Genomic DNA, 26,997 nt, shown 5'->3' on the forward strand with positions numbered 1-26,997 from the left:
ACATCAAGGTAAACACACTGCAATGACTTCAAAGGTATCACAGAGGGGGAAGAAAGGTTCATTTTACACTTCATCTTGTTTAAAACTGAATTGCTCAATACTTTTACGTGCTAAAAATTTTCACATTTATTAAACTTATTCTGCTGTCTTAATTCAAACCATAAATGATTATCATTTAAAATATTGTCAGGCCAACTTGTGAATTTTGTGCCGGGTTAAAGTAGTTTTTCGCGATAGGGGGAAAACCCATAATTGCAATATTATTGTTAATTGTTACAGTAATTATATTAGTTGAAAATAACACACATTTCCATCACTCATGTCCCCAAATCTCCAACAAGTTTAGCATCTTGGTAAAAATAAACAAAGTCAAGTATGTGCATACCAGGCAGTGAATGCAAATCCATGTGGTGAAATATACCAGCAGCATGCAGAGTTTGAATGCATGATACTTGAAATATAACATACTTCCAAATACAGCATCACATATCGATATCCCAATGTTGTTTGTGATTCAATATATTGTGCATCTCTAGTTTAAAGTATTCTTTATTGTAGCCTCTTTTTTATAATGTCCAGTGAAATTATTTATCTTTGTTTTGTTGTTTCAACTTTGACATTACTATATAAATCAGGATTGTAAGAGACTGACATTACATTGATCACTGAAGCAAATCAAAGTGTAATCCCTCACTAGTACGAGTTAACTTCAAACCGACTTTAAAAGTTTTCTTCTTTGTTCTGATGTTTTCTTTTGCTTTCATGCAGGTCCTGGACCATTATGAGAGGGAAGGTTTCAGCTTTCTGTCCAAGGTTTTTAATTCTTCCCACTCATTTCTGGAAGACCTCACAGGACTGACTCTGCTGCACCAGGAAACTCAGGCTGCAGAGGTAAATCACAAACCCACACGCCATAAAAACTGGTTCCACTCATCTTAGGAAGAATTTAACTCATTCTTTTTAATCATTTATAATTTTAAGAGTCCACAATGGTGTTACAACAGGATGACAAATTGTTACAATGGTAAATATTTTTCTGCATGACCAAAAAACTCAAATAATGCTCATCCATCCATGTGCACACCTTGTTTCTAAATACTATTAAGTTAGCTGTTCACATCACACTTATTATATATCCAGCCCATAGTATGTTCTTACTATGAACAAGAAAGAAACACTCTGATGGCACCAGTTGTAGTAAGCCAAGCCTTTTACAGTGCATGTTGTGCCCACATATATTGGGTATAATTACTAAATGAAGTTTTCACTATTACTGATTTTAGTATTTTTTGTGTCAAGATAGTATGCCTTCATTATGTCTTGGGTTTCCTACAATCAGATTATCTAAAATGCTCTGAAAAGAGCTCATTTGTCGTTCTTTCTGTCGTAAATGGGTAGTATACATGTACACTACTAGCTTAATCACTGGGTGCTTTAATTGCAGAACCAAAGTCTTCATTAACCAATATGGTTATGATTCAGGATGGTGTGTGATCATCCAGATGCTGCTTCATGTGACAACGCTTATTTTGAACTGCAAGGCTGGGTTGCTAAGTCAAATTTTGTCTGGTTTTCCCGACAAGTCCAGTATTGTGAGGGTAATATAATAGAATCTCTGTATGCCTGTCCAGAGTGATTTACACAAACATTCATGACAAAGAGGCTGCTGAGTCTGGACGAAAAACCTTATCCATCAGATCTGAGGCAGTTTTTTCCAGTTTGGTTGTGATCTATAAACATGAAAATCAAGTGAATGCTGAGGCCGTACAAACAAAATGCAGTTCAGATGAAATACAACAACCAATTATTTGCATATTAGCTAAATAACTTATATACTACATTTCTGGAAGTAGTGGATCTCCCCTCCTTACCAATGAATTCAGTCGTCCCAATCAATAAATTCTTACACATGTGTAAGACTTAATCAAATTGAATATTAGAAATATTGGTGAAAAAAGGGGACACTCATAGGAACTTGAACTTCATATTCAGTAGCTACAGACCTCCAATTTGTTGTGACTTTTAGATTAGCTCATGAACATTGAGCTTTATGGAACGGGTCTGCACTTTTAAAAGCTGCAACGAACCTCTCATTACCCAGTGCAATGCAGAGTGTTGATGAGTTCATTTCTTGAATCTAGAGCACTTGAAACTTTTTCTGGAGTGACAAATCCGGTCTCCCTTTCTTGTAAAAAAAAAAATAGGACAAATCTGTTTGGCAGTTGTCCCTTACCTGACTAGATGGTGTTAAATATAAAGTTTGTTGCAGACGGGTTGAAAATGTGAGGATGTTTTCCAAGAGTTAGGTCAATTTGTTTGCTCCAATGAAAGGAAGTCTTAAAATGCTCCACCAATCCTGATCTCAACCCGATAGAGCACCTTGTAGATGCGTTAAAGCAAGGATTCTTCTCTGACATTAGTGTCTGATATCGTAGACATGCTTCTGGAACCATAGTCAGAAATTCAAATTAGTAGAACATGTAGAGTCTTCTTAAGAACTGGAGATGTTGTAGCTGCAAATAGTGAGCTGACAGGACACAGGAAGTTGATGTCGCTCCAGTTTATATGTGTGGGAAGTTGAATGAGCAAACACTTTTATCAATATTTATGTATTAAGGCGCCCAGAAAAATTTCAAATTCTAAATTCTTAAAAAAGTTAAACAAGCATTTATCCTCTTGTGTAATCTCACTTTGATTTTGTAAAAAGTACAGCGTGTATGAAAAAAATCTCACTACTTATAGGTGTCTTCCTTTGAATGTACAGTTGGAGAGACAGACCACAACATTCCTGCCTTATCTCTTAGAAGTTATAAAGTTTGTCTTATTGTATTTCTTCAAAAACAAACCACTAACCTTCTCATTAAACTTCTCTTGTGGTCTTATTAAAAATCCTTCTAGCTGACTTTTATAGACCACTCTGTCTTAGTTCAGAGAGGTTATAATCGTGCGCTGACAAGATGAAGAAATTCATGTTAGTGAGGTGCTAACACTTGCACTGTCTTGCACGTGTTTACCACTGCTATATAAACAAGTAGATGGCAGCATACAGTCTAGAGTTGGAGGAAAAAATATGCTCTCCCTGTCTAGAAAACTGCAAATCAGAATCAAAATTTTATCTTTTGACAATTAATGCTTTGTTATGATATCAATTAAAAGATAAAAGTATAAATTAGAAATGCTTACTTTTTACTTTTGGAGTCTGAATCTGTGGAGTCTGAATAACAAAACATTTCCAAACCAAAGATAGTTTGGAAATGTGAATCAGTGAGTGAATCAGCACTGACAATAAAAAATACTTTGGGGTTTTTTGTATTTGTCCTGTTGTAGCTTTGACCTAAATGATTTCACAGGACTTGTTTGGACAGATGCACCTAAGGGAACAAATGTTTTTGACCTTATGATTGTTTCTCTACCTCAAAGAATATAATTTTCCGTATTATTTGTCAGACTTAATATTTTACAGAAGACTGACTTTTTTTATTCGAAAGCTGAGGAACCTTTTTCCTCTGCCTTCTACTCTTTGACTTTTCTACCATTGAGCTCAACTTTGATTCTTGTGGAACAACAAGAGGGATACATTTCCGGCAAACATCCAGAATAGTCTGTGGTGGAATATGGGTGGTTTTCCTCAAGACTCCCCTCTGACAGCAGACAGAGGGAGCCGAGGGAGAGGCGGAAAACGAGCGTGGGTGGTGGGAGCTGGGTCTTATCCAGCCACAGTGTGGGAATTTCCCATGTAGTTTCTCTACAACTCTGATTTATTAAACATAAATGGTGGATGAAGTGGGAAAGAACCAAGAAAATTGACTGAGATTAGAAGACAACTAAAAAGAGGGTGATTAGAAGAGGAGAAAACAGAAAAAGAATGATATGAGGGAAGTTAAGTATAAGGGACTTATTATTTACACTCCGTCTCCTCTTCATTCCCTATCATTTTGTATATCTCTTGTTTCTTCCTTCTCTCCCCACCCCTTCTCTCTCTGACGAAGCGTGTTGAAGAGTGTGGCGTCAAACCCTTTCTCTTCAATCAGAACATAGAGGGATTGTTTTGATTGCTCAGCCCACTAGCGCCAGCAGTCTTTGCGCCTGTTTCCTCTACACTGATTACTTTTTCTACAAACTACTTCTCTTGGATAACATTCTCTAGTGAGTCTTTCTGCGTAGTTGCAGCAAAGGACACTAGTTTTTATTTTTCACTGAAATGAAAACTTTTCTTGATTTGAAAAAGATGCAAGACAAAGATTTTTGCCTCTGTTTTTTCCTTGACCTATATTTTCAAGTTTTCTGTTGTGAAACAATAATTGAAAGTGAAACTTATTACCCATTGTTCTATATCTGTATGTTGGACATTATACCCCACTCATTTTTTTGTTCTTTCCTGTATCATCAAACTGCATTTAGCACAGTGAAAGAGAGTCTGTGTGTGCTTTTGCACACTCTAACTTGTGTGTGTCGCTCTAAACTATAATTTACGTCATCAGATGTCTCCACTATGTACTTAAGGTCTATTTTGGGTGAGTTTGTAACATGAGAACCACTTTTTACGCGGTCACCGTGGGGTTTTGAGGCAGTTCAAGTTTGGTGAAATTTTAGACTGACTGAAAGCTGTGCGTATGTTGGTGTGGGTGAGCGTGCATATGTGCATGCTCATAAGTCACGCACAAACCCCTATGAATGGCTCCTTTGTGTAAGCAGTCCTGCTAGGATTTCAAACTGTGGTATGAGCACGGCCGGGTGGAAAATCTACTATGAGTCTGGCAAAGCAGTTGCATGTATTTCAAACATTTGTATGCAGCATATTGCATCTTAACCCTCAAGAGACCTGAGTATCCAGCCACAAAAATCTAATATCTGTGACCTGAAACTGCACTGTAAAAATCTAAGTAACATAAAGAATGGACCTTGATTTTTTTTTTTTTTTTTTTAGGTGAGGAAAGAACTCGTTATGGAAAAATGTTGACTTTACCAACTTCATTCCCTGCTCCATCTTTGGAAAAATAATTGTAGAAAAAAATAATGGCTTTTTATGTTGGATTAGATTATTTAGAGCATTGGTTCTGAACTGTTTAAAAAATATTCAGTCATTTATTCCAGCCTTAATCAAAAGGATGTCCTAACAACCAGACTAATCAGTCACAACTATTTTTCACGACCTCTGTTGCAATTTTAGTGGAAAATGCATAAAATGAAAAACTGCAAATTCTGAGAATTATTGTTTATAACTCACATTATCTAGTTTTAATTGAAAATCCTTTCATGGAAACTGCAACCAACATTGCACTATAGAAAAGAAAATCTCTTTCTTAGTAGCGATTTTTTTTTTTTTTTTTTTTTGTTTTTTCCAAAGAGTGAATTTCAAAAGCATTCAGGTTTACAACATAATTATTTCTCCTGACTACCTATCTGAATCCAGTTGCTAGAACATATTGTGCTTTGAAAATACTTAATAAGCACCATGTTCTGCCTTGATGCAACACCAAAAGAAACCCTGAATTTGCAGGAAAAATGTGAAATTTCAGAATAGTTTTTGCTCCAGATAAGACGTCTGTTTCAAGGATTGATTTTCTGCTTGATATGTGGTTTGTCTTTAGCTAAACCAGAGCTGGGAGGCTGCAATCACAGAGATAGTTGTAACTCGAATGGTGAGAGGAGTTTTATTACTCGAGTGGCAAACAAGGGATACTCGCTCATCCCAGTGTACCACCAGAACTGAGTGAGACTTACTTCTATGAAAAATTTAGCATAGACTCACATGATAGCTCCACCACCCAACTCCCTTCGTTGCTTGGCAACATAACTATTTCCATGCTGAAATATTCAGTCAACATCCCTTTGTCAGGAAGACAGTATCTCAAATTGCCTACATTGTACCTAGCATGTTCAATTAGCATATGACAAACTTTGTACGTCGTATAATTTTTTGGCTCTGTGAGCCTTTAATGAACTTCATTGAACAGTAATTTGACAGGAAAAAGGGAATCAAACCCAGAACAACCACATTGAGGACCATAGTCTGTGCTCGTGGTGCGCCTGTTCTATGAGCCACGCAGCACCCAACTTTGCTTTTCTTCTTCTCTGTCTGATAGTTGCAGGACAGTATAACCGCTTCCTGTAAGGAGCGTTAAGAAATAAGAGTCCATTGATTGAGCCAGAAGCCCATGACACAGTAATTGGGAAAAATTATTTTAAATTACGTCCTTCATTGTTGAGTCAAGAAAACGTCAATTTCACAACTTTTTGGGCTTCTTAAATCTCTGAAGGTTTTAAACTGGACCTGTGACTCTTAGGCTAGGTTTAGGTACCATAGGTTTAGAATTTTTAAGTGCTATTGAGATGATCTATGTTTGTCTATGTACAAACAAAACCAGTGTATTAAACTTTTTCACTGATCCCAACAAGGTATTTGTTTTGCTTTTAATCTTACGTAATGTCATAAAAAACTGGGGAAGAAATCAATAAATTTGAGTCTGGGAAACTATGAAAGTTAGAAATGATGTCTTTACTTTGGATCAGTACTAACTTAACTTGATGAGGTCAGATACGTAAAAATTGGAAATACAACAGAAACAAATTATTATTAATTTGAATTTGCATCATAATAGGTAATTTTGTGTAAATATACCCTTTAATCTTACTATAAATGTACCAAACAGAGTACATGTTGTCTTGCATGTGCCAGTCGTGTCCATCCAGAATAACAACTTTGTGTCACTTCTCACTTTGCTCTGTTTTTGGGACTGGTGACATCTTTTTTTCTCAGTTTTCTATTTTGAGGTTGTAAAACTTCAAAGGTAATTGTCTGACTATTTTTAACTTTTGCATGGGTTACAGTTTATAATTGACATTGTGGTAGACATGTACAGTCACTGCGAGATGACTTAAGATTAAATTATGACTCTCTCTTGGTTTGGGTTTGAATAGCTTTCCACTTGTAGTTATACAAAGAAAATGAATGTTACTGTGTCAAAGCATTGCAACTTGTGGTATTTTATCAAAAACAAAGACAAAAGCTGATAAAAACCAATGCCTCTCTTATGAATTATTGATTTTTAACACTTTAGTGCAATGTAAGTAGAAATCATTCATTTTATGTTCTTTATTTTTAAATTCTCAGATTAAGATTTTTTGATTATCTTGAAATATGATTTCACCTGATAAATGTAATTGGTAATACTCTTTTCATACCCCGTTCCTTTTCCACTGCAACAATTACTGTGAAAAGATATTACCTGGATAGAAATATAGCCAGGAAAATTGCTTGGAGGGACGCACTTACTCTGAGGTTACTCTGAACCTTCATGGGGGGTTCTTTGAAGGGGAATGAAGCACTTAGAACAATATTCTCAGTAATATATTTCAGTCATCCTAGTTTAAATTCAACCACAGCTCATATTTTCCATTAATTTTAGCTGTAATAAATTGTGGATTTCTACTTTAAGCCAATGTTGAGTCAGTGGGATGAGCTAAAGCAACATGTTTGCGTTTTAAACATTTTATATTAGAACGTTTTAACAGACTTATGTTCTGAGGGACAAATAAAAACGACCAGTACTCCTCAGGAAGGTGTGTTGTCAACAGGTTTTAAGTTTGAAACAAGAAGGTATGCTGTTGGTTGGTGTGTTTTATGTGTGCAGTGCTCTTTAGGGATAAATCTGTCCTAAATTATTAAACACCTGTTATTATTTTGTGATTCCTTGGATTGTGGAGGAATTAGATTTTTTTTTCTCTCTCTCTACGGTATAACCACAGTTAACAAAAATAAGATGTCACAACCTCAGTATAGTAGGTTCTTCTATTCAAGCTAGTATGTATAAACATGTTACAGTTACTTTTAGCACAAATTTTAGGCCTACTTTACGATATTTATAAAAGAAAGTTGTTGTTAAAAAGTCATTAGTTACAGATTTATTGCTGAAAACACAGTTGAAACAAACAACAAAAAAGCTTGGGGGAGATTAAAACTTAACAAAGTTTATTTTTGGGTGCTAATGTTCAGAGTAGTTAGGATCAGGGTAGCAAAATGGAATCACGCCTAATATAGGGTATTTTAAATCAAAATATTACTGCGCCCTAAAAAATTACCTTTCTTTAATTCCAGCTAACTCCAACACTACCAGTAGTTGATGATGTATTAATGCACCATATAAAGATGGTTGAATCTCATTTAACTATGAGATCACTGATGAAATACTCCCCTGTTTTATGGTAAGGGTTAAACATTTTGTGTCGGTGCTTAGGTTTAGTGTTGGTTTCTTTTATATATACAGCTTTAAATAATGTCTTAAAGGTTTCTGTTTCACATTGTTGGTGGTTAATGTATATCATTAACCACTGTCCTAATATTGTCCATTTTGATGTTTGTTTTTATTTTCTTTACATGTTTAGGGGAGACTTTTCAGTCAACATGACTACTTTATAATTCTCTGGCATCAGGGTTAAATGTCCCTCCAACAATAACCCAAAAACACAAACAAAGATGCTGATTGCTTTTATAAGCAGTGCCTTAATTGTAGTGAAGATTTCTATTACCTCTGCTAGAATTAATTGGCTCTTCTAGGTTTCACCAGAATCCGCAGGATTGTTGTGTTGCTTGAGTAATACAAAAACACAAAGGCGTAACCTGAATTTGTTTAAATAACACTGACATGTTATTGTTCATAGTGTTGAAATTGTTGTGAAATCATCTGTCCCCTGACAGCAGTATAGGAGAAGTCTGATATGTAAAGTACTCCATTGAGAATAAGGCTCTGATATGAGGACCTTTGGTTCAGTGGCTTAAAAGTTAAATGTTCAGGGGTTATGCATTTGTTTATTAGTAGATCGAATAAGCCTGAACTAAACTTAACCTCTGAATCTTTCTGAAAAAAATCTATTTGGCTAAATGTCAGTATGTAGACAGTAAATATAAGTTAAAAATAGACACCTGTGTGCATGTTGATCTTTTTCAAAACAGTCTGTAAGCCATCAGATGCCACTAATCATAACTTGAGTCACATTAATCCCATGTAGGAGCAGAGGTCAGCTAACCGCCCCCGCTCATCCTGACCCGCTCTCTGCTTCTCTACGTAAAACTGCACTGACAATAAAGATGATTTAGTTATGCTGGCCCATCACACAGCCACTTGGCAGTCACACAACTGTGAGCGTGGTCACAGTGAAGCCTCTCACTAGTCACATGATTTTTTTTTTTTTTTCTCATTCCCGCTTTTGCTCTCGCCCACACACACATTCACTTGGCGAGCGTCACTGGGCCCCATGTCTCAGAGCTTTATCCAAACACATCTACAGTTGCTACATGCTACAATTATTACCAGATGGACTTTGGGAGGAAAATTATATTAAGGCTGCTTTTTCATTAGTGCGCTGCACACCCTCCTGTGGGACAAATGAGACAAAGATGGCAAGACAAGGAGAAACATTTTTCATTTCCAATTGAATGCAATCAACTGTCCTTGAACAGTTTATTTTGATTTCCGTTTATTGCTTTTGACGTTCCTTGAAATTATTATGTGACTGTGTGTGTGTGTGTGTGTCTTTAAAAAGTCCTGTTTATTTCTTTTCTGTTCTTGCATGTTCCTAATAGCTGCCCCTAATTTCCACAAACAATCAAAATGAGTCTTACAGGAAGCTACAAATCTATTGCCTTTTTCTCAGACAGCCTGAAATCATTTTTATTTATTAGCAGCATTATGTGGACAATTTTAAATCCTGAGATTTTTTAATCATCACAGTCAGACTTTGAATAATTTATTAAAGAGTTTAGCAAACAAAAATCTAACTCCTTTACACAACACCACTCTTTTTATGTCATCATCTATCCTTCTTCACTATATTAAGCTGTGCAGTAAAATAATCAATAAATTCACTCCCAGTGCATTGCAGGAGCCATCAGCATGCACTCATCCACTTTAAAGTGTTGAAGCACTTCAATTTAATTTTCTGGCTTTCATTTTCACTCCAGAGGCTAGAAAATGCTTTAGTATTAATTCATTATTAGTTGACTTCACAACAAAATCCATCTCAAACCACTCAAGAGAAATAGATCCATTTTATTTTATTTAATTGCGTACATCCAGTTCAGTCTAGTGAATTAGCAAAATGCTACTGAATAAAAGCCTGTGTTTTAGCAGTTCTTCAAAACACACTCGTATAAGTACATGCTTAGTCATGTTCTGAGGGAAGAAACCCTCTTCATTAGGTTACTGATTTCACTACCTTCATCAGTTAAACATTTGAATGCATTTTGAGGCTCTCACATGGGTTTTAGATCATCAGCTCCTGTTTTTTTGAGAAAGACAAGGTGTTGTTTCTGTTTGAGCTGTAAGGGTTCTTCTGACCTCATGATTTCAAAAGACATTGACTGCTGCCATGGCTGTTTGTTTAGATTAAAGAACAGGAAATAACCATTAGTCTCATCTTGGGCTATTTTTATTTAATATTTTATGTAAAAAAAATTTATCAAAAAAAAAAAAAAAGAAAAGAAAAAAAAAGCATCTGTTTGAGTCTTAACCTATTAATATTCAATTATTAATATATAGCTGCATCGCCTAGTTCATATTTCACTACAAAAAAGCTTTTTGTGAGTTACAGAGAAAGATTATGATGAAATAAATGATATTCACTCCTTTCTACATTTTTACAGTCTTCTTGCAGGATTAGATTTTTAATTTTTTTTTTTACCATCAATACGTAAGTTCACATACATGTGCTGATCTGTCAGTGTCATTGAATAGCACACGTGTATTTATGTCTCATAAGTATCTCAGCTATGCTTTCTTGACATATATTGCACAGCTAATTATAAAGAAATATGTAAGGATGCATGTCAGCTATGTACATACATGTAGCGTCTTAGATCCTTTTTTTCTTTACACACTTCCTCTCCCACCCCCACATACTCACACACACACTAATACTATAGATAGCCTATTTCTCCCCAGTTCTTCACAAGCTAAATTGAGTGACTTTGATTCAGTAGCTTAACTTTCAACCTCAATACTTAGCATTACCTTGCATGGTGTTGTTCTTTACTTGTGTTCTGAATCTGCAATATTTATTTCTAGAGCTTATCAATATAATATGCATATATAATGCATATTTTTTGTGTGGTTTATAGAAAAATTGTTATCTTATTTAAATTTTAATTAGCTGTCCCTTTCTGTTTCTCTTTTCAACTGTTCTATGAAACATTTCTTTAATATTTTTCTAGCAACTGCTTATTGGTAAAAAAGGCAAATTTATTCTTATAACTCATTTCAATAACAAGGCAATTCCAATTGCTGTTTTGCAACTAGCTGTTAGCTTGAGGCTTTTTGGTTAAGGTCAAAGTGAGGGTTGACAAACATGCTGTAGATCTCAAAAGTTCACACACCATGTGGCTGCTTTTAAGATTGGAGGTCTTCATGGGGGCTAGAGGCAAAGTCAGGTGAGAAGGGTCCTGAGCAGGGAGCATTAATCGTTCTAATGTGTCAATGAGAGCTCAAATATGTTCATTATTGATAGAAGGATCATTATTCACTATCACTTGTTACGGAATGATACCAAAGTAAACTTACTGTGAGCAAAGACGGCAGACAGCTTTTTAAAATCGCCTTTTACTCCCGGATTAATTTAGCTCCTGTTATGTGTTTCATCTTGTGTCAAACGTACCGGGACACTGATTGCTTCAGGGTGTCATGCTCAGCAGTACACTGTGTTCTGTGCTTTGTTCATCTCAGACCAGCGCAGCTCTACTCTGCCATTGAGCAAAACATGCACTATAATGCATTTTAAAGTGGTGCCCAGTACCCATCCTTGAGGCTGAAAAGTCAAATCCTTCCTGATCTTCAGGTTTGCAACAGAATTCTGGTGGTTTTGAGTCAGAACCGACTTGCGTTTGGAACTGTTTATAACTTCAATAACCCCAGTTTACAATGAAGACAAGTAACCGCATAGCCTGTGACTAACTTGCTTGGCGAGTCAGGGGTGTAACAAAGGTGGGCAGAGTTCTGCGCCCTGCGATGTATTCCTCTTTTTACAAACACATGGAGATAACAAAAGTATCTTAGACAGACCTCGAAGTGTTTTATGAAAGAGGCTTATAGATTTAGCTCAGGGATGAAAATGAGCAAATGTCCATAAAATCCTGCTACTACAGGTGAATATTATTTCTAGTTAGATTCTCTGTTATTGATGGCAGATGAGAATACAAAATGACTTGATGTTGAAATTCACTGAGTGTGTTTTAACAAAGTATTAGTTTATTGGTGTGCACATTTATAGCACCAGGTTATCATAGCTTTCTGTTATTTGCTTTTAAACTGAATCATATAGTAAATATGTCACATTAAGGGTGGAATAGATTTGAAGTAGAGATTAGAACTATGAGTAGGAGATTATTATCTCCTCCCCTTATTATCTGAGGGGAGCTCAAAGTAGAGGGACGGCCTCTCAGAGCTCCTCGTACATAAACAAGATTATATATATATACTGTATATACATGTATATACAAATGTATATATGTATATACACTACCTTCTGAAAAGACAGATAGAAAGCAATCTTGGTTTAAAACCTCTACTTTGCTTCGTCAAGGTTTGCAGAACTCTTAAGTTCATTTTCAGATGTTTTTATTTAAAAAAAAACACACAACCAAATTATTAGGTAGCCCAGGCCTTTGCATCAACACATGCATATAAATTACTGCATCTGCAAGAGTAGATATTCTTGTCCAAGTTTGTTTATTAAAGGTTCAAACAGACCAGTTGGGTCATTCCTCATTTTGTCTCACTGTAGCTGAGGTAATATGACTCTTAGAGCTAACATAGCTGCTCACTGTTTCCCTTATTACAGGATGCTACCTCCAACAAAATTCCAGTCGAATCTATATATAACTAAGACGCAGACAGTACATGTTAAAATAACATCATGCCTGTGATTCATCTTTCCTGTTTTGTAAAACATGTTAAAATGTAATCTGTTGACTTCTTGCTCTGCTAATGTGTTTTAATGGTTTTGCTGGTGATACAGAGATGATAAAGATGAGGGTAGTTTAGAAAATTACTGAAGATAAGAACTAAACTGCATTAAGTGCTCTATCTCTATACTTCTTTAGTGTTAATAATACCTTTGCACATGGGGCTGAAGATGGATAAGAGGTCTACTGTAGGTGAGGAAAAGAAATGACGTATGGGACCCAGGACAGCTGTCCTATATCTTGAGCCCAAAGGAGTTCATCCAGAATTACCGATCATCAATCATGGAAGAGTTATTTTCGCAGGTCATAAACGGGACCTTTTTTCCCTCACTACATGGGAAAACTTACAGCGCTCCTGTTCCTATACATGGCTCCTCGTCACCGGCGTCAGTCAGTCCAGAGTGATGCCTCCTTCCAGCCTGGCAGCTGGCAGCATGCTCGGACTGACAGACGATTAGGTTGCAACAGACTGAGTAGTAGTCGAGTCATCCCTGTTTAGCTCAACTCTTCTTCCTGTCGGTTTGCTTTTAACAACTATTTCTGAACCTGTGATGGCATGGCTCCTTTAGATTTGACTTTCACTTCCTACACAACCTAAATCACATCCACTTAAAATGCATCAGAAACATCGACAGTACACTAGTCAGGGAGTCTGTGTCTATATCTGGCATTGACACTTGTAATTATAAATTGATATTTCCTCAAAAAGAATTTTGACTGATTCTCATTTAACTTCAACACCATGACTGTCTGCGTTTTTTATTACAGAAAGTTTTTGCAAAAATCTGAGTTTGTCTTTCTTCTATGCATTATTAAAGTGTAGTGTCCTTCTTTATAACTAGGCTACAGCAACAGGTGAGGAAGGGGTAATGTTGCAATTTGTTTTGTCATTTAATTAAAAGCACCTGAAACATTTAATGATATGAGAGAACAGTTTTGTGTTTTTAAATCCATAAAAACACATATGAGCTAGCTCATATGTAGCCCCAATAAGTTTGTGTGGAAAATATGGTATAAAAAGTCAAACAAATTCATACCATCATACTATGACATTATTTGAAAAATGTTACTCACCTTTAATAAGACTTTTAATATGTGCTACTGCTTTTGCACTAATGTAATTTGGGGCATATTCTTTTTTGCACAGTTGTTCAAGGGGAACAGGCATGATGCTATGTCAAGTTTTCTTTTAGCTTTAAAACAATTTATAATGTTATTCTGTTTTTTTTTTTTTAAATACCTGGAGTGCTGCTTTGATTCTTTCATTCACTTTTACTTGAATATCCCGTGGCAACCATTCGGGAGTGCCTTGACGACCAGCACCAACTATTTCTCCAAGACTCTGCCTGGAGCTGCAGTCCCCAGTTGAAATCCTGCCTCACAGAGCAACACATCCCCCAACCCCCTCCGCACACACACACACGCCCACACATAGGTGAGGTTCAATTATTCATAAAACTAAGCATAAACCTTACTATGAACGTTTCATCAGAGCAAACATTTTATTAACCTAAACCATGTCATTTCTGAGGCAAATGAGGCAAAAAAAAATTTCGTCAAGATGGCGCCGGCGCAGCTGGCTGCCTGCAGACGCAGCTCCCGTCGTGTGTGTTTGTCTGTGTATATTTGCTGTAACCGATTAAGGATCCGTGCTTGAAGAACCCATGGATCATCAGTTGGGTTTTCCACAATGGCTGGATGTGGTTCTGTCGATGTTCTCCGCGTTCTTCTGCTACTTTTTATACTCTTGGTTGCGAAGAACCTCGCCGAGCGGAGTAGCGGCATTGTTTGCTCGCGTGAACGGCTGATTGCGCTGTGTGGGCCTCTGCTGCTGCCCGGAGACGGGCCTGTGGTCCCGGAGGAGTTACGGAGGAGACGACGGGGCTGTGGGTCTGGAGTTAAACGGAGGTAGAAGAGGAGACGGCGCAGGCCAACGGTACCGGCGATCATTGTGGGGAACGTGAGATCTTTGGGAAATAGGACAGACGAACTCACGGCGCTGGTTAGGACCCAGAAGGAGTACTTGGAGTGCAGTATCTCTGCTTCACAGAAACCTGGCTGCACTCGCTTATTCCGGAATACAGCGTGGAGGTCCCTGGATTTTCCTTGGTGCGCAGGACAGGGACTATTCCAAGAGTCGGAAGAAGAGGGGCGGCGGGATTGCACTTTATGTGAGTGAGAGGTGGTGTAATCCCGGTCATGTTAACGTGAACGAACAGATTTGTAGCCCGGACATTGAACTTCTGGCTGTGGGAATGCGGCCGTGTTATTTACCAAGGAAGTTTACGTCCGCCATTTTGATCGCTGTTTACATTCCCCCATCAGCTGATGCAGCGGTGGCCTGTGACGTCATCAGCTCTGCCACAGCCAAACTCCAGACTCAACACCCGGACGTTGTTATTGTGTCTTGTCCCTTCTCTTGTCTTGTCTCTATGCTGTAACTGCGAAGTAATTTCCCTGCTGGGATGAATTCTATTCTATTCTATTCTATTCTATTCTATTCTATTCTAAATACAATAGCTTTAAACTAGGTACATTCACCAGACAGTTTCATAGAGTTGAACGTTTCCACCTGGATCCCCTCTGTTTATGGCTGCGGAGGTTATAAATCACTCCAGTGAAACCTCAGGAAGTAAATGTTATCAGTGTGTGTCATGCACATTGTGTGCAGAAATACTAATGTTTGATAGTCCTCTGCAGACTACCATTTCTCTGTGTATTAAAGACCGCTATCTGAGCAGATGTGTGATAAAATTTGTTGAAGAAATTGAGACAGCAGCCTGAAAAAGTGACACCAAAGGACAGCTTCTAGGATTAAAATTCTGCTTACCTTCATAAATCTGTAATTATATTTCTGTAAAGCGGTCTGACTTACTTTATTACCTTAAAAAACTATTTTCCTGAATCCTGAGTGCAGGACTGTTTGTTCCTGGTTTGGCAGGGTCTGCAAAACCATCCAGCTGCATGAAAGACTGAGATAAGAGCTAGCTGACCTTGTGTGTGCGTGTGAGTGTGTGTGTGAGTTTGGGCCTGCGTGTACATGTCTGAATCCAGTATAGGCTGATTATGGCTTGCCTTGCTGGTCAGAAGTAAGCTGCCTATGGGCACTGGCTTAAAAGGAAAACACACTCTCTCTCTTTTTCACCCACACAGACACACATGCATGTATATCTAAGCATTAGCAGAGGGCTTTTCTTATCTCTCACTAGACTCTGCTCTGGCCAGCACATGTTGGTTATTGATATCATCAAGCCTTTGATTCAGCTTAGAAGTCAGCCAGTAGTGGATTTTTATGTTTGTTATTTATATCAATATTTCCAGGTATTAATAAACTCCACAGTTCAAATCTCAAATGTGGCTATGAGTCGAATAAAAGAAGATTTGAAAAGGATAAACATAAAAATTCAAAGTGAGATAGAAAAAAATCTTGTGTCCAGTAGTTTCTATACATTGCAACAAGAGAAACAAAGTTAAACAAATAATCTCTGAGCCAGTTGTACAATTTGTGGGATGAAAAAGTACCACCTGTGTTATCTGCAACGGCTTTACGCAGAATACAGGGTGAAAAATAATAATATACATTTACTGGTAGCAGCTCCTCAGCTAATGGTGACTTCCAGGAAAAAGACACAGCTAAACCGAAACTCTGGGCCAGATGTAATTTCTGTGAAGACATTAAACAGACACAACGTAAAGTTTATGGCAACAATAACTGCAGACAATGCACAAATGGAGAACAGTTGGGGAAAAAGTAGCTTTGTACCACAGGTGTTGTCATATATCATACTCTGACTTAAAAAAAAAAATGCCGAAGGTATAGCTCACGTTTTAAGTCCACTGTTTAGCTACCCAAATGGATTTTGTTTTTCAATTGACTTCTCAGACAAAGTATTATTTCATTTAAAAAATATTATGATATAAACAATATCCCCTGTTAAATACAAATACTTTATAAATGATTTTAAAAAATGCACCAAAATGTGACTTTAAAGCTGACATATGAATTGAACTATGATTTCTGTGTGTACCATCAGCCCACGCCTAGCTTGGATCACTGCTCAGGAACATATGTTTGAAGCCCATTCAGCCTTGTGGTTACCAGTACGGTCTACATGTGGTGCAATGGCTTGTGACTGGATGATTTTTTCCCCCTCTGAACATTAATTACTAGTGCAGGCTTCTCCGATAAATCTGTAAACAGGCTTTGACTGCCTGGTTTGTTTATTATCAGATGAAAAGGTTTCTTCCTCTGCTGGTGTACGGAGCAATTTGCTTTCTGTTCTGTAACCTCCATGTGCATGTTTGTGATTTGCAGCTTCTTTTAAACCTTCTGTTTTACATGGCAGTTTCTTTAAAAAAATGCAAGTACTAAAACAACTGTTTGAATTTGATCTCTTTTATTCCTTTCGTCACTCATGTTAAAACATGCATAGCTATCTTTGAATGCAAGTGCAAATGTATGTGTGCGTGTGTTTTCTGTGTGTTTGTGCCCCTGGGGGCCCCACTGGTGTTTAATAGTTGCTCTGACCACATGTCTGTTGGCTTAGTCTCATAGTTATAATTAAAGGAAGGGCAGGTCTGAACTGGCTGCACAGAGACACACGCTGCCTCTGAAGTTGATCTGTTATTGCCATTTGGTTAGTTGCTGCTCCTAACAGTTCATTAGCTGGAGTTTGTAGTGGTTGTGAACAGAATCACACAGTGATCGCTCACAAAAAGAAACAAAATAAAGAATTTGTTGATTTTTTTGCAGAAATGCTTTGTCGTTGCTTAGATACATGAAAAAGACATCAGACTTGACTTGGACATATTTTATATTGCCTGTCGCAATAAGCAAGTGGTTCCTAAGCAGCTGCATGTACTTGGATAAATTAAGTAAAAATATATAGTACTTCAAGACGTTTTACAGCACTGTACTTTCTACTTCTAGTTGAGTAACGTTATTTTGAAGTTTCATTACTCTTGCTTGAGTAAAATTGTTTGGAACTTCTCCCAACTGTAATTACTTCAGTGAATGAAAAATGAAAACCAGACAGATAGCAAACTTACAGTTAAACTAACATTTCTTGTTTGAATACAAGCTTCATTGTTCTGGTGTTATTTTGTGTCTTCAGAGCCTACTGTGCTGTTTAAAGATAGACTGAGAACAATATATTGCCCTGGAAGTACTTTGCACTGTTCTAACTGAAATATGCATATAACTGAATATTTTAGTTTGTCTAATTAGATGATTTTCATAAATTTAAGCAGATGTTATAATTTACTTTGTACTAACGTAGCATTTTTACTAACAGTTGTTTTACTTTTGAGTATCATATTTTCGGGACTAAAAGTTGCATCAGTCAAGAAATGCACTAGTAAGGAAAAAAACTTGCACTGGACTGTTGTGTTTATTTAGAAATTGTCAAACTTGAAGGGACCTCGTCCATGTTGATGTTATGATCCAGTGACATGTTATGTTTGGTTATCTGCTTTTCAAAGAACTCACGGAAACTATCGAGTTAAGGTCAGAAGTCTGCTGGCAGTTTCTGCATATTTTCATGTAAAGGTAATTGCATGTAGCGGTAACACCAAGAAGACCCACCTGCAAAGTCATTTATATTTATCATCTTGACAACTACCAGGGCGTGGAAACGTAAATGCAAACCTCTCCTGACAGCCTGTTTTTCTTTGGCCTCGTTCCTCCAGTTTTTGCCATCTTGCCTTTAGTCAACGATTAGCTTTTGTTGCGGCTTCAGATGATTAACATTTAACTGAGTAGTCAAAAATGCATCATAAAGAGGAAAATAAACCTAAGTCACAGGATCAGCCAAACGATAAAAAAAATAATGCGACTTGTAGTCCATAAATATGGTAACTTTTTTGGATAACTATTAACTAATTTTACTTTAGTATCGTGATGCAGAAGTAATGCTACTTTTAGATTTGACTACTCTTCCTCCTTGATGCACTTGATTTATTACCAAGTGGTTCATAAAACTGTGTTTATGTTAGTACAGCACCAGCTTCATAAAACCACAAATTTCTCTCACACCTTGGCGGGTGTTGCACCATTTCACACCTTTGTACTTTTGATTGTTTTCTGCCCAATGTTTTTGGTGATGATGCAAATCAATTTTGCCGTAGAACGTTTTGTGCTGAACATGCATCAGATTGTATCTGCTTTGACTGTTTAAAGTAATTTTTGTGTGCTTTGGCCTATTTTTAGTTGTAAGGAATGGTTTTATGACTAATAAATAACATCTGCCAGCAGTAGGCCTCTGAGAGTTATTGTGGCATGTTCAGTTATTTTAATCTTTCATATTTCATCAGTCAGTTGGTTCAAATGTAGGTGAGAATCACAACAAATGGAAGTATGGTGTTACAGAAAATTTTCAGTTAATAATGAACTATTAAGGTAAATTCTACCCAAACTTTGAACATTTTGATTAACATTTTTCTCTAATTTATCTTATTATAGAGAAACATACAATGATATGCAGCAGCTAAGTACATTTTTGTGATGGGTGCCTGTAAAAATTATGACGTATAAGAATGTCACAGGAGTATTAAATGATCTGGACCCCATTTGAAGAATAAAAAGGCTCCAATTTAACCCCTAACCCTATGTCTAAAGGTTCTCTTTAAAACATAGCTCTAAGTTGTTGTTTTTCTCTTTTTTTTTACCTAAGGCTTTTCTAGCTAAATGAAATGCTTGAATGACTCACAAAAGTGTTGATAAGAGTTACTCTATACAGGATATGTGTCAGAGGAAACCAGGAGAGGTCTTAGAGTGGTGAGGGGGATGGGAAATGGGAGGTGAGGACTGTTGGGTGACGCGAAATAGGAAAGGAAAAAGAACAAATCTAAAAATTCAGGAAGTGTCAAATGTATGGCACACACATTCACACACCGATGTGAGAAAATTGTAGTTCAACAGTTCAGAGAAAGGGAAGATAAACATTGTTCCCACAAGGCTAAGAAATACTTGGAAGTTTGAGACAAAACTTGTCAAATAGTTAGGGGAAAGATTAGAAGGCACAGAAAAAGTTGTCCTGAATAGGAAGACAAACTCTCAGGAGAAACAACAGGACCCAGCTGCATCTCCACAGGCCACCACACCCAGGCGAGAGAGACTCAATTTGTTGTTGTAGCTGGCCTTTACAACTTTGAGAGAATGAGAAGGAGGGGATAAGGGAGATGATGGGGCTAATGGAGCCTGACCAACTTTTAAGTAACAAAAAACAAAATCTGAGAAACTGAGAGATGGGTGAGGAAAAAAAAGCCAGATGAGGTTCTGCATCCCCTGCAGGTTGTCATTTTTCTATTATGTGGTTTGTTTCCAAGGTTTGCCTTCTGGGCCAAATCCTGAGAATGCCGGCACTTTGTTTGATTACCCTAAGACTCAGGAGTTTATGAAAACACAGCCAGGGGACACGACCTCAGCTGGGACCTGAGCGCTGATGCTGTTCCCACCAGAGCTCCTCTGAACCCAGGCTTGTCCTTTCTCAACCAGTGTCAGGCCACTTTCACTCCCAGCAAGACTCTCTCTGACTTTTCTCTCAAACCTTTTCCTCTTTTCAGGATTCTTCCCTCTTCTGTCATTTATCACAAATATTTACCTGTCTTTCTGGTCTCCCAGTTCATCAAAGTGAGCATCAAAACATTCTCTTAAATCATTTATATATCATTAGCTGCAAGTGTAGACATGCACATTTTACAAAGGGAGTTAATTTCCTTATGTTGTCTTCAGAAGCAAGCGAAAGAAGTGTGAATTTCATGCGACCAATCATACAGGTTTGGGCAGCAGTGGAAGCGAAGGGGAAATCCAATGACTTTACACTTCAAAGCCTATGCTTGAGGTTTGGGGAGTGCTGATGCATATATGTGACAGGACTTGCACGGGGCCTTTGGGCAGGGAAAAGAAAGTGAGTGAAGGATGGAAAAGCGCCTCCAGCATTGGCTCTTGTTTAAAGTAGTGCAGAGAAAGGTGAGCCTATCGATGGCCTGGTTCTGCTGTCTGTCTGGTTCCATGCTGGGTCATGAGGGTAGCAGGCCTTGATAGGAAAGTAAAGCATGGAATAAAAAAAACAACAACAAAAAAAACATGATTTATCTGATTCTACACTGTCATGGGTTTCACATCTGATAACTTGTTTTAGCGCTCTTTGTTTTTGTTTCCTGCTGTGAACAGTAGTTTGTAGCCAAAACCTGTTGTAAACCATTTTTCCAATGAAGAAGCTCTACCTGTTTAGCAAAAGTTCTGTTAATGTTTTCTTGTCTTTGTCAAATCACATAAGAGCTGGCCTACAAAGATTCCAACGAAGGAGCGGTAAATTGCGTAAGAAACCCAGAAAACAATGTATGTGTTGTACATGATTTACAAAGATTGATTGCACAAGCGATTACAGGAGCAACTGTGGTACAGACTGCTGTATTTGAGGATTTTGCATGTAGCGCTGTTTCATGGAGAGTGTTGGAGACCTATAAAAAGGAAAGTTAAGTAAAAAGTCATCATGCTGGAGGTATAATTTTAATAATACAATTAAATTAAATTGGTATACAATGACAGAACACAACAGTAAAAACATTTAACAATCAAAATAAAGTTCCAGCCTGCACAATTTGTTGGAAATTGGAACAAAGTGGCCACTCTCCTGCAGATCATCAAAACATTACAACATTTTGATGAAGTGATGATGCACTGGATTTATTCTGTAATCCTGCGGCTCAAAATCAGCATTGTTAAGGATATTTCTAATCTCTCTTGTTATTCTTATTTTGTATTCTTTAAATGTTCCAAACATTTGACAATGACTGCTGTCATTGTATCCATGCCTCTTGCTCACCACAGCAACCACACGCATGTTTGCGTGACAACTTCCACCTACTTTTCAGAAGTGTTATATATAGAAGCAAAAACACCCTTTAGCAATCTGGTACAGGTTTAGAAAGTCAATACATATCCTCCTCCTGGTATTTTGCGCTTTCTGATGATCAACATAGGTTTCGCATATTCATGAAGGCCAGCACGCTAAATTTATTGTGCCTGCAATCCTGTACAATCCTGTTTGTGTGTTGCTTGTAGATCAGCTTTGTACCTGTCTTTATACGGACAAGCCTTTAGAAAATCAGGTCTATAACGTTTTAGTGCATGTGTATTTCAAGACAGCACAGACAATCCAGACACACTATGTCTGGAGTGTTGGATTGTGTACAGTTAGTTATACAATTTCCTCCTAGTATATCACTAGTCAGACTGTTTCTCTGTAAAGAAGTGACATTTTATTAAGAGTATTCTCTTCTTGGTTACTTTGTTAGGTATGACTTGCTAGTGTCAGGTTGAACCTCCCTTTACCTTCAGAGCTGCTATTTGATGTGCCGATTTAAAAGAGTGTCAGCAACATTCCTTCAGACCTTTTCTTCCCTGCAGACATGATGATTTGTCAGTTTTACAACCACGATACGTCTCCTGTTCCACCACATCCCAAATGTGCTATTGGATTGAGATCTGATGACTGGAGGTCATCGGAGTACAGCAATCCCATTATCATGTTTAGAAAACCAGTTTGATATTATTTGAGATTTGTTACAAAAGTCATTGTCCTGCTGCAAATAGCAGATAGGAACACTGTGGTCATAAAGTGAGGGAAAGGGTCAGAAAAGATACTTAGGCTGTGTATTTTAAATAATGCTCAGATTTTACACCACCAGCAGTAGCCTTAAGTGATCTACAAGGTCGCGTCGATGTGCCAAAATCAGTTCTCATTGTCGCAGTTGCATGATGAAAATTTTGTCATTTTGCTCTCAGCCTATTGTCGTCTGGCCTTCTTGTTTTAGGTCAGCTGGAATTATCATAATTATTTGTATTTGCTTATTTCTCTGCTTTATTAACGATTAAAGAATAGCCTAACTTTTCGTACCCCTGATACTATAGGTTCAGAGTTCTTCTTTTTGCTGGAGTAAAAAATAAAAGATTTTTCAAATAGTTTTCCCTAAATTCTTACTGCAATATAGGTTTAGATTATTATAGAAAAATCCAATAGACTGCTTATCTTTTAAGTATATTATTAAGTCAGTGTTTGATGCTTTACTGCTGTGTGGTGGGAGGCTATTATGTGGTTCCGGGTTTTGTTTAATTTGACCCAGTGTAAGAGAGATGTGGAGGTTAAGTTGTAGCTTCTCCTCCTTTTCCTGTCTCCACCCTTCTTGTTTTCCTCTTCCTGTCCCAGGCTTCGGTGAATAGGACGTGTACTCACTAAATGACACACCATGTTCCCCCGCGAGAGCTGTGTGCCTGGAACAATGAGAACATCAGAGGGAACAAAAGGATCCTTGCAGGAAATAGAACTGGGCAAATTATTATTTTAAATTTAGAGTCAAAGGGGGGCATATAGTAGTTTTAATTTGCTGTGTAGTGATTGCATGTGCCTCCTACATTATGCATAGCTTAAATGATCCAGACCTTGAAGTATTGTGTCATATTGTTTGGACATGTCAAGATTCATTGTTCTGTGCTTGATTAAATCAACAGACAGATATAATCAGACATAACAATTTCATCCATTAAATAGAAGAGCCATCCAAACTTCCATGGTCCCATTTAAAAAAGTCAAAATGAATATTGTTGGGTAGATAGTCAAAGTTTGGGTTTAAATGAGATTGTGATGATGTGGTATGACCTTATACAGCGCGTTCATGTTTAAACAACCCCTCCCTGTTGCTACATTACAACAATTCTGTGAATTAGAGTAGACCAAAACTCCCTCATGGAGGTAAAAGGTTCAATTCTAGTTTTTACAAACACTTGATGTCAGTTGTTGCTCCTAGGGTTTGGCACAATCATTAGGTTTCTTTTTTCACATAGGGCCAGGTGGGTTTGGATAGCGGTTTTATTTTAATAAATAAAATCATAGATTCGAAACTGCATGCTTTATTGACTTGGATTATCTTTGTCTAATATCAACATTTGCATTATCTAATGCATTTAAATGTGACACAAAAGTAAAAGGAGAAGAAATTTGTTAGAGGGCCACATGATCAACTAACATATTGCTTTAAAATATGGACAAAGTTTTTCTGTTTTAGTAAACTGTGCTTATAAAAAAAAAAATCAAAACTTCGTCAATACTTGCACATCTCTATTCATGTTGGTGGTAGCTGCAGTGTGTGACATCCAGACTGTAGCCATCAACAATCCTGAGATCTGTTCTCAGTTTACTGAACCACATCAACATGCAAAAACAGACACACCTACAGCAACGCATCCCATGGGCCGAAGCATCTGGAACTGCTTTATCAAATGAGCTTTTTTACTGTGAAGCAATATTAAACCAAGCTCTGCGTTTTGTGTGGACTTGTACGATCTGCCCTGAGACATTTTTTTTTATTAAACAGAAGCCATTAGTGGGTTTGGAGTCTTTTGTTTTATGATTTTCACTCACTTTGGATAGCTTCAAGCTGCAATGAGGACAGCAGAGAGAGTTTAAAAAGCAAAATACAAAAGAAAAAAACCCATCAAAAATCATCAAAGCTACTGAAGACTGCAGACGTAATGCATACACAAAGATTAGAGAAATCAATCTTGTTGGGTTTAAACATCTAGGTTTATTAAATCCAAAAACAGCAGAGTATATAACTAGCATGAGTTTTACATTCCTGTTTGATTTTTGTGTAAAGTTGCACAAAAACTTCCAGTTGTAATTTTTTTCTTGCATTCACTTAAACCAACTCCTTTGTGTTAAACCAACCAAACTTGACTCTGTGGCACAAACTAGAAACAAAGTAGAAGAGAGCAGCGTGTTGTTTTATTTGCTTAAACTCTAGCGCGTCATTCAAAGCACGGTCTAAAGCCTAATCTACTAAAACCTTTGCATGATTTAATAATAATTACTCAAACTTGGGGTTTGAGTAATTATTAACAAACTAATGTTCTAATGTCTCCAATTCTAAGGACCATAAATCATCAGCTTTAAGCATGAAGTACCGAGTTCCTTCTATGAAGCATTTCAAATTATTTCAACAGTTATTGCTAATTCATGGTCTTGATAATTGAACAAACTGATTCTATGACATATTAGAAACACTATAGCAGATGCTTTAATATATTGATCCATATTATTTTAGGGAAAATCTTGATTGCAGCATTTAATGATGATCTACAAAAATCTAAATTAACAGATAATAAAAAATAGTAGATTGATGCTAGTAAACTTTGTTCTCAAGCAGTATAAAATAAAATCCTATACTTTGGAAGGATGTTGCTAATTCCAAATATATTTAAGAAACTTTTTCCTATTTGAAAGAAAAAGCAAAGAGCCTTGGGCCACATGTCGTAGCTTATTATTATGTAGGTTTCCTTTGGCCTTTTCACTTCACTTTAAGGCGTCTCTCAGCTGGTGAAGCCACCCTGCTGCAGACGCCCGACTTGCTGTGCAGGGTTGTTTGAGGAATTCAGGATTGTAACGAACTGCAGCAATTCTTGGCTTTGTACCAGATTGTATGAGGTCATCTCTGCTGATGATGGGTAATTCAGATTCTTTCATCAGCCAGTTTACTCTCTTCATTTGTTGGACACTTGTTTGTGGGATTATTTTGGTGTGGTACTGAAAGATGATCCTGAAGCTAAATAGGGTTTAGCACTCTTAATCCCAGTTGATCTTTCTTTTTACTGGAACATGACACATTGTCTTCTTGTACAGATTAACACTGAGGATTCATTTGGGGAAATCAAACCACTAAATATGTTTTTTCTACATGTTTTGCAAGAGACCAACATATCTTCAAAGCCAGGATGGAATAATTTAAATCCAATAATAGAGCTGCAGCTATTGTTGTTCTTCCAGACTCTGTTTTATTCCTCTCAGCCTGTATTTCCATTTCTTGTTTGACTTTAATGAGCATCATTCCGTTTGCTTGAGCTTCTCAAATGTTTTATGCTGAAATTTTAATACACAGCACAGTTATGACCTATCTATGACTTTTTTTTTTTTTTGACATTTGAGCTAATTAACTTTTGCCGCCAGAGATGGTACTTCAAAAGCAAACCAGAAGGCTAAAACACTTTTTAACCTTAGTGTTAGGTCCCTGGTTTATTGTCGCTTTTAAAAGTCTTCACATCCCTGTTAGAAATCTAGACTTTTGTATTGGGGAAAGAAAAGCGACCATCATGAGTCATTTAGAAAAATAATCTTCCTTTAATTGGTTTTATGTGATTTAGATCTGTAAAGCTGCAATAACCTGGTTGAATTTTTGCACACACAGTTAAAATTCTGCTGATGTACTTTTTGATTTAGGGTCAACATTCAACCTTCATAGTTCGGAGTCGATTAGCATCCCTAGTCTGCCTTGCAAAGGTTCTCCAAGTTACTTCCACTGGTACTGTGTTCACTTATGACCCTAAAGTCACAGAAGAGCAAAACATGAGTCTCCTTGAAGTTTTTCAGCTTGACAACAAAGCTGAAAACTGAACACTGACTCCAACCTTTGCTGCCTTTGAAATTCTCTCCAAATCTGTCAGATTATGAGAACATCTGTTGTCTGCAGCCCTCTTCGTGTGACCCACAGATCTTCTCTCATAATTAGCTCTGGACTATGGTTGGGTCAGTTCAAAAGTTTGTTGCTTTTTGTTTGTTCATGCTTAAAAGGAAATCGTTTTCAGCTTTCAGCTGACAGTTTTGGGTCAAAACTGAACTCGAACTGAACTACCAGCATTTTATTCATTTTTCGAAAGGCAAAAACATGCCTTTTGAAACTGTGGCTTGGATATTTTCACTGGAAGAAAAGGTTTCTGTCTGTCTCTCTCTCCAGACACATTATTCCCCTGAATGACTGTTTTTTTCTATAAAATGCTGTTTTACTCTGATATACCCTTCTCCTGATGGATGTTCTTTGTACAAATGTTGTGATGTTTTGTAATCGCTCTGCCACAAACGACTTTAGCTACTAAATTAAATGTTTGGAGGATTGAACTTGGACTGCCTGATAAGTAGATTTTATCGGTTAATTAAATTTTTGTTTTTTGAAGATGTAATTTTTGGGAAATCTGGATTACATTTTTTTCC

General features: G+C 37.1%; 1 protein-coding gene across 3 annotated transcripts in view; it reads left to right on the forward strand.

The window, feature by feature from the left end:
* The window catches only part of atg7 (autophagy related 7), a 70,622-nt gene that overhangs the window by 36,097 nt on the left and 7,528 nt on the right, over nt 1-26,997 (forward strand). For 2 of the 3 annotated variants that reach the window (XM_023353401.1, XM_023353400.1), the window contains exon 18: nt 769-939. In XM_023353401.1, the coding sequence (XP_023209169.1) occupies nt 769-939 (171 nt within the window). Of the gene's footprint in view, nt 1-768; nt 940-26,997 lie in introns of those variants that run through there. The other variant, XM_023353402.1, reaches the window with a different exon arrangement.

This window comes from Xiphophorus maculatus, chromosome 20, assembly GCF_002775205.1.
Source record: "Xiphophorus maculatus strain JP 163 A chromosome 20, X_maculatus-5.0-male, whole genome shotgun sequence".
Taxonomy (NCBI): Eukaryota; Metazoa; Chordata; class Actinopteri; order Cyprinodontiformes; family Poeciliidae; genus Xiphophorus; species Xiphophorus maculatus.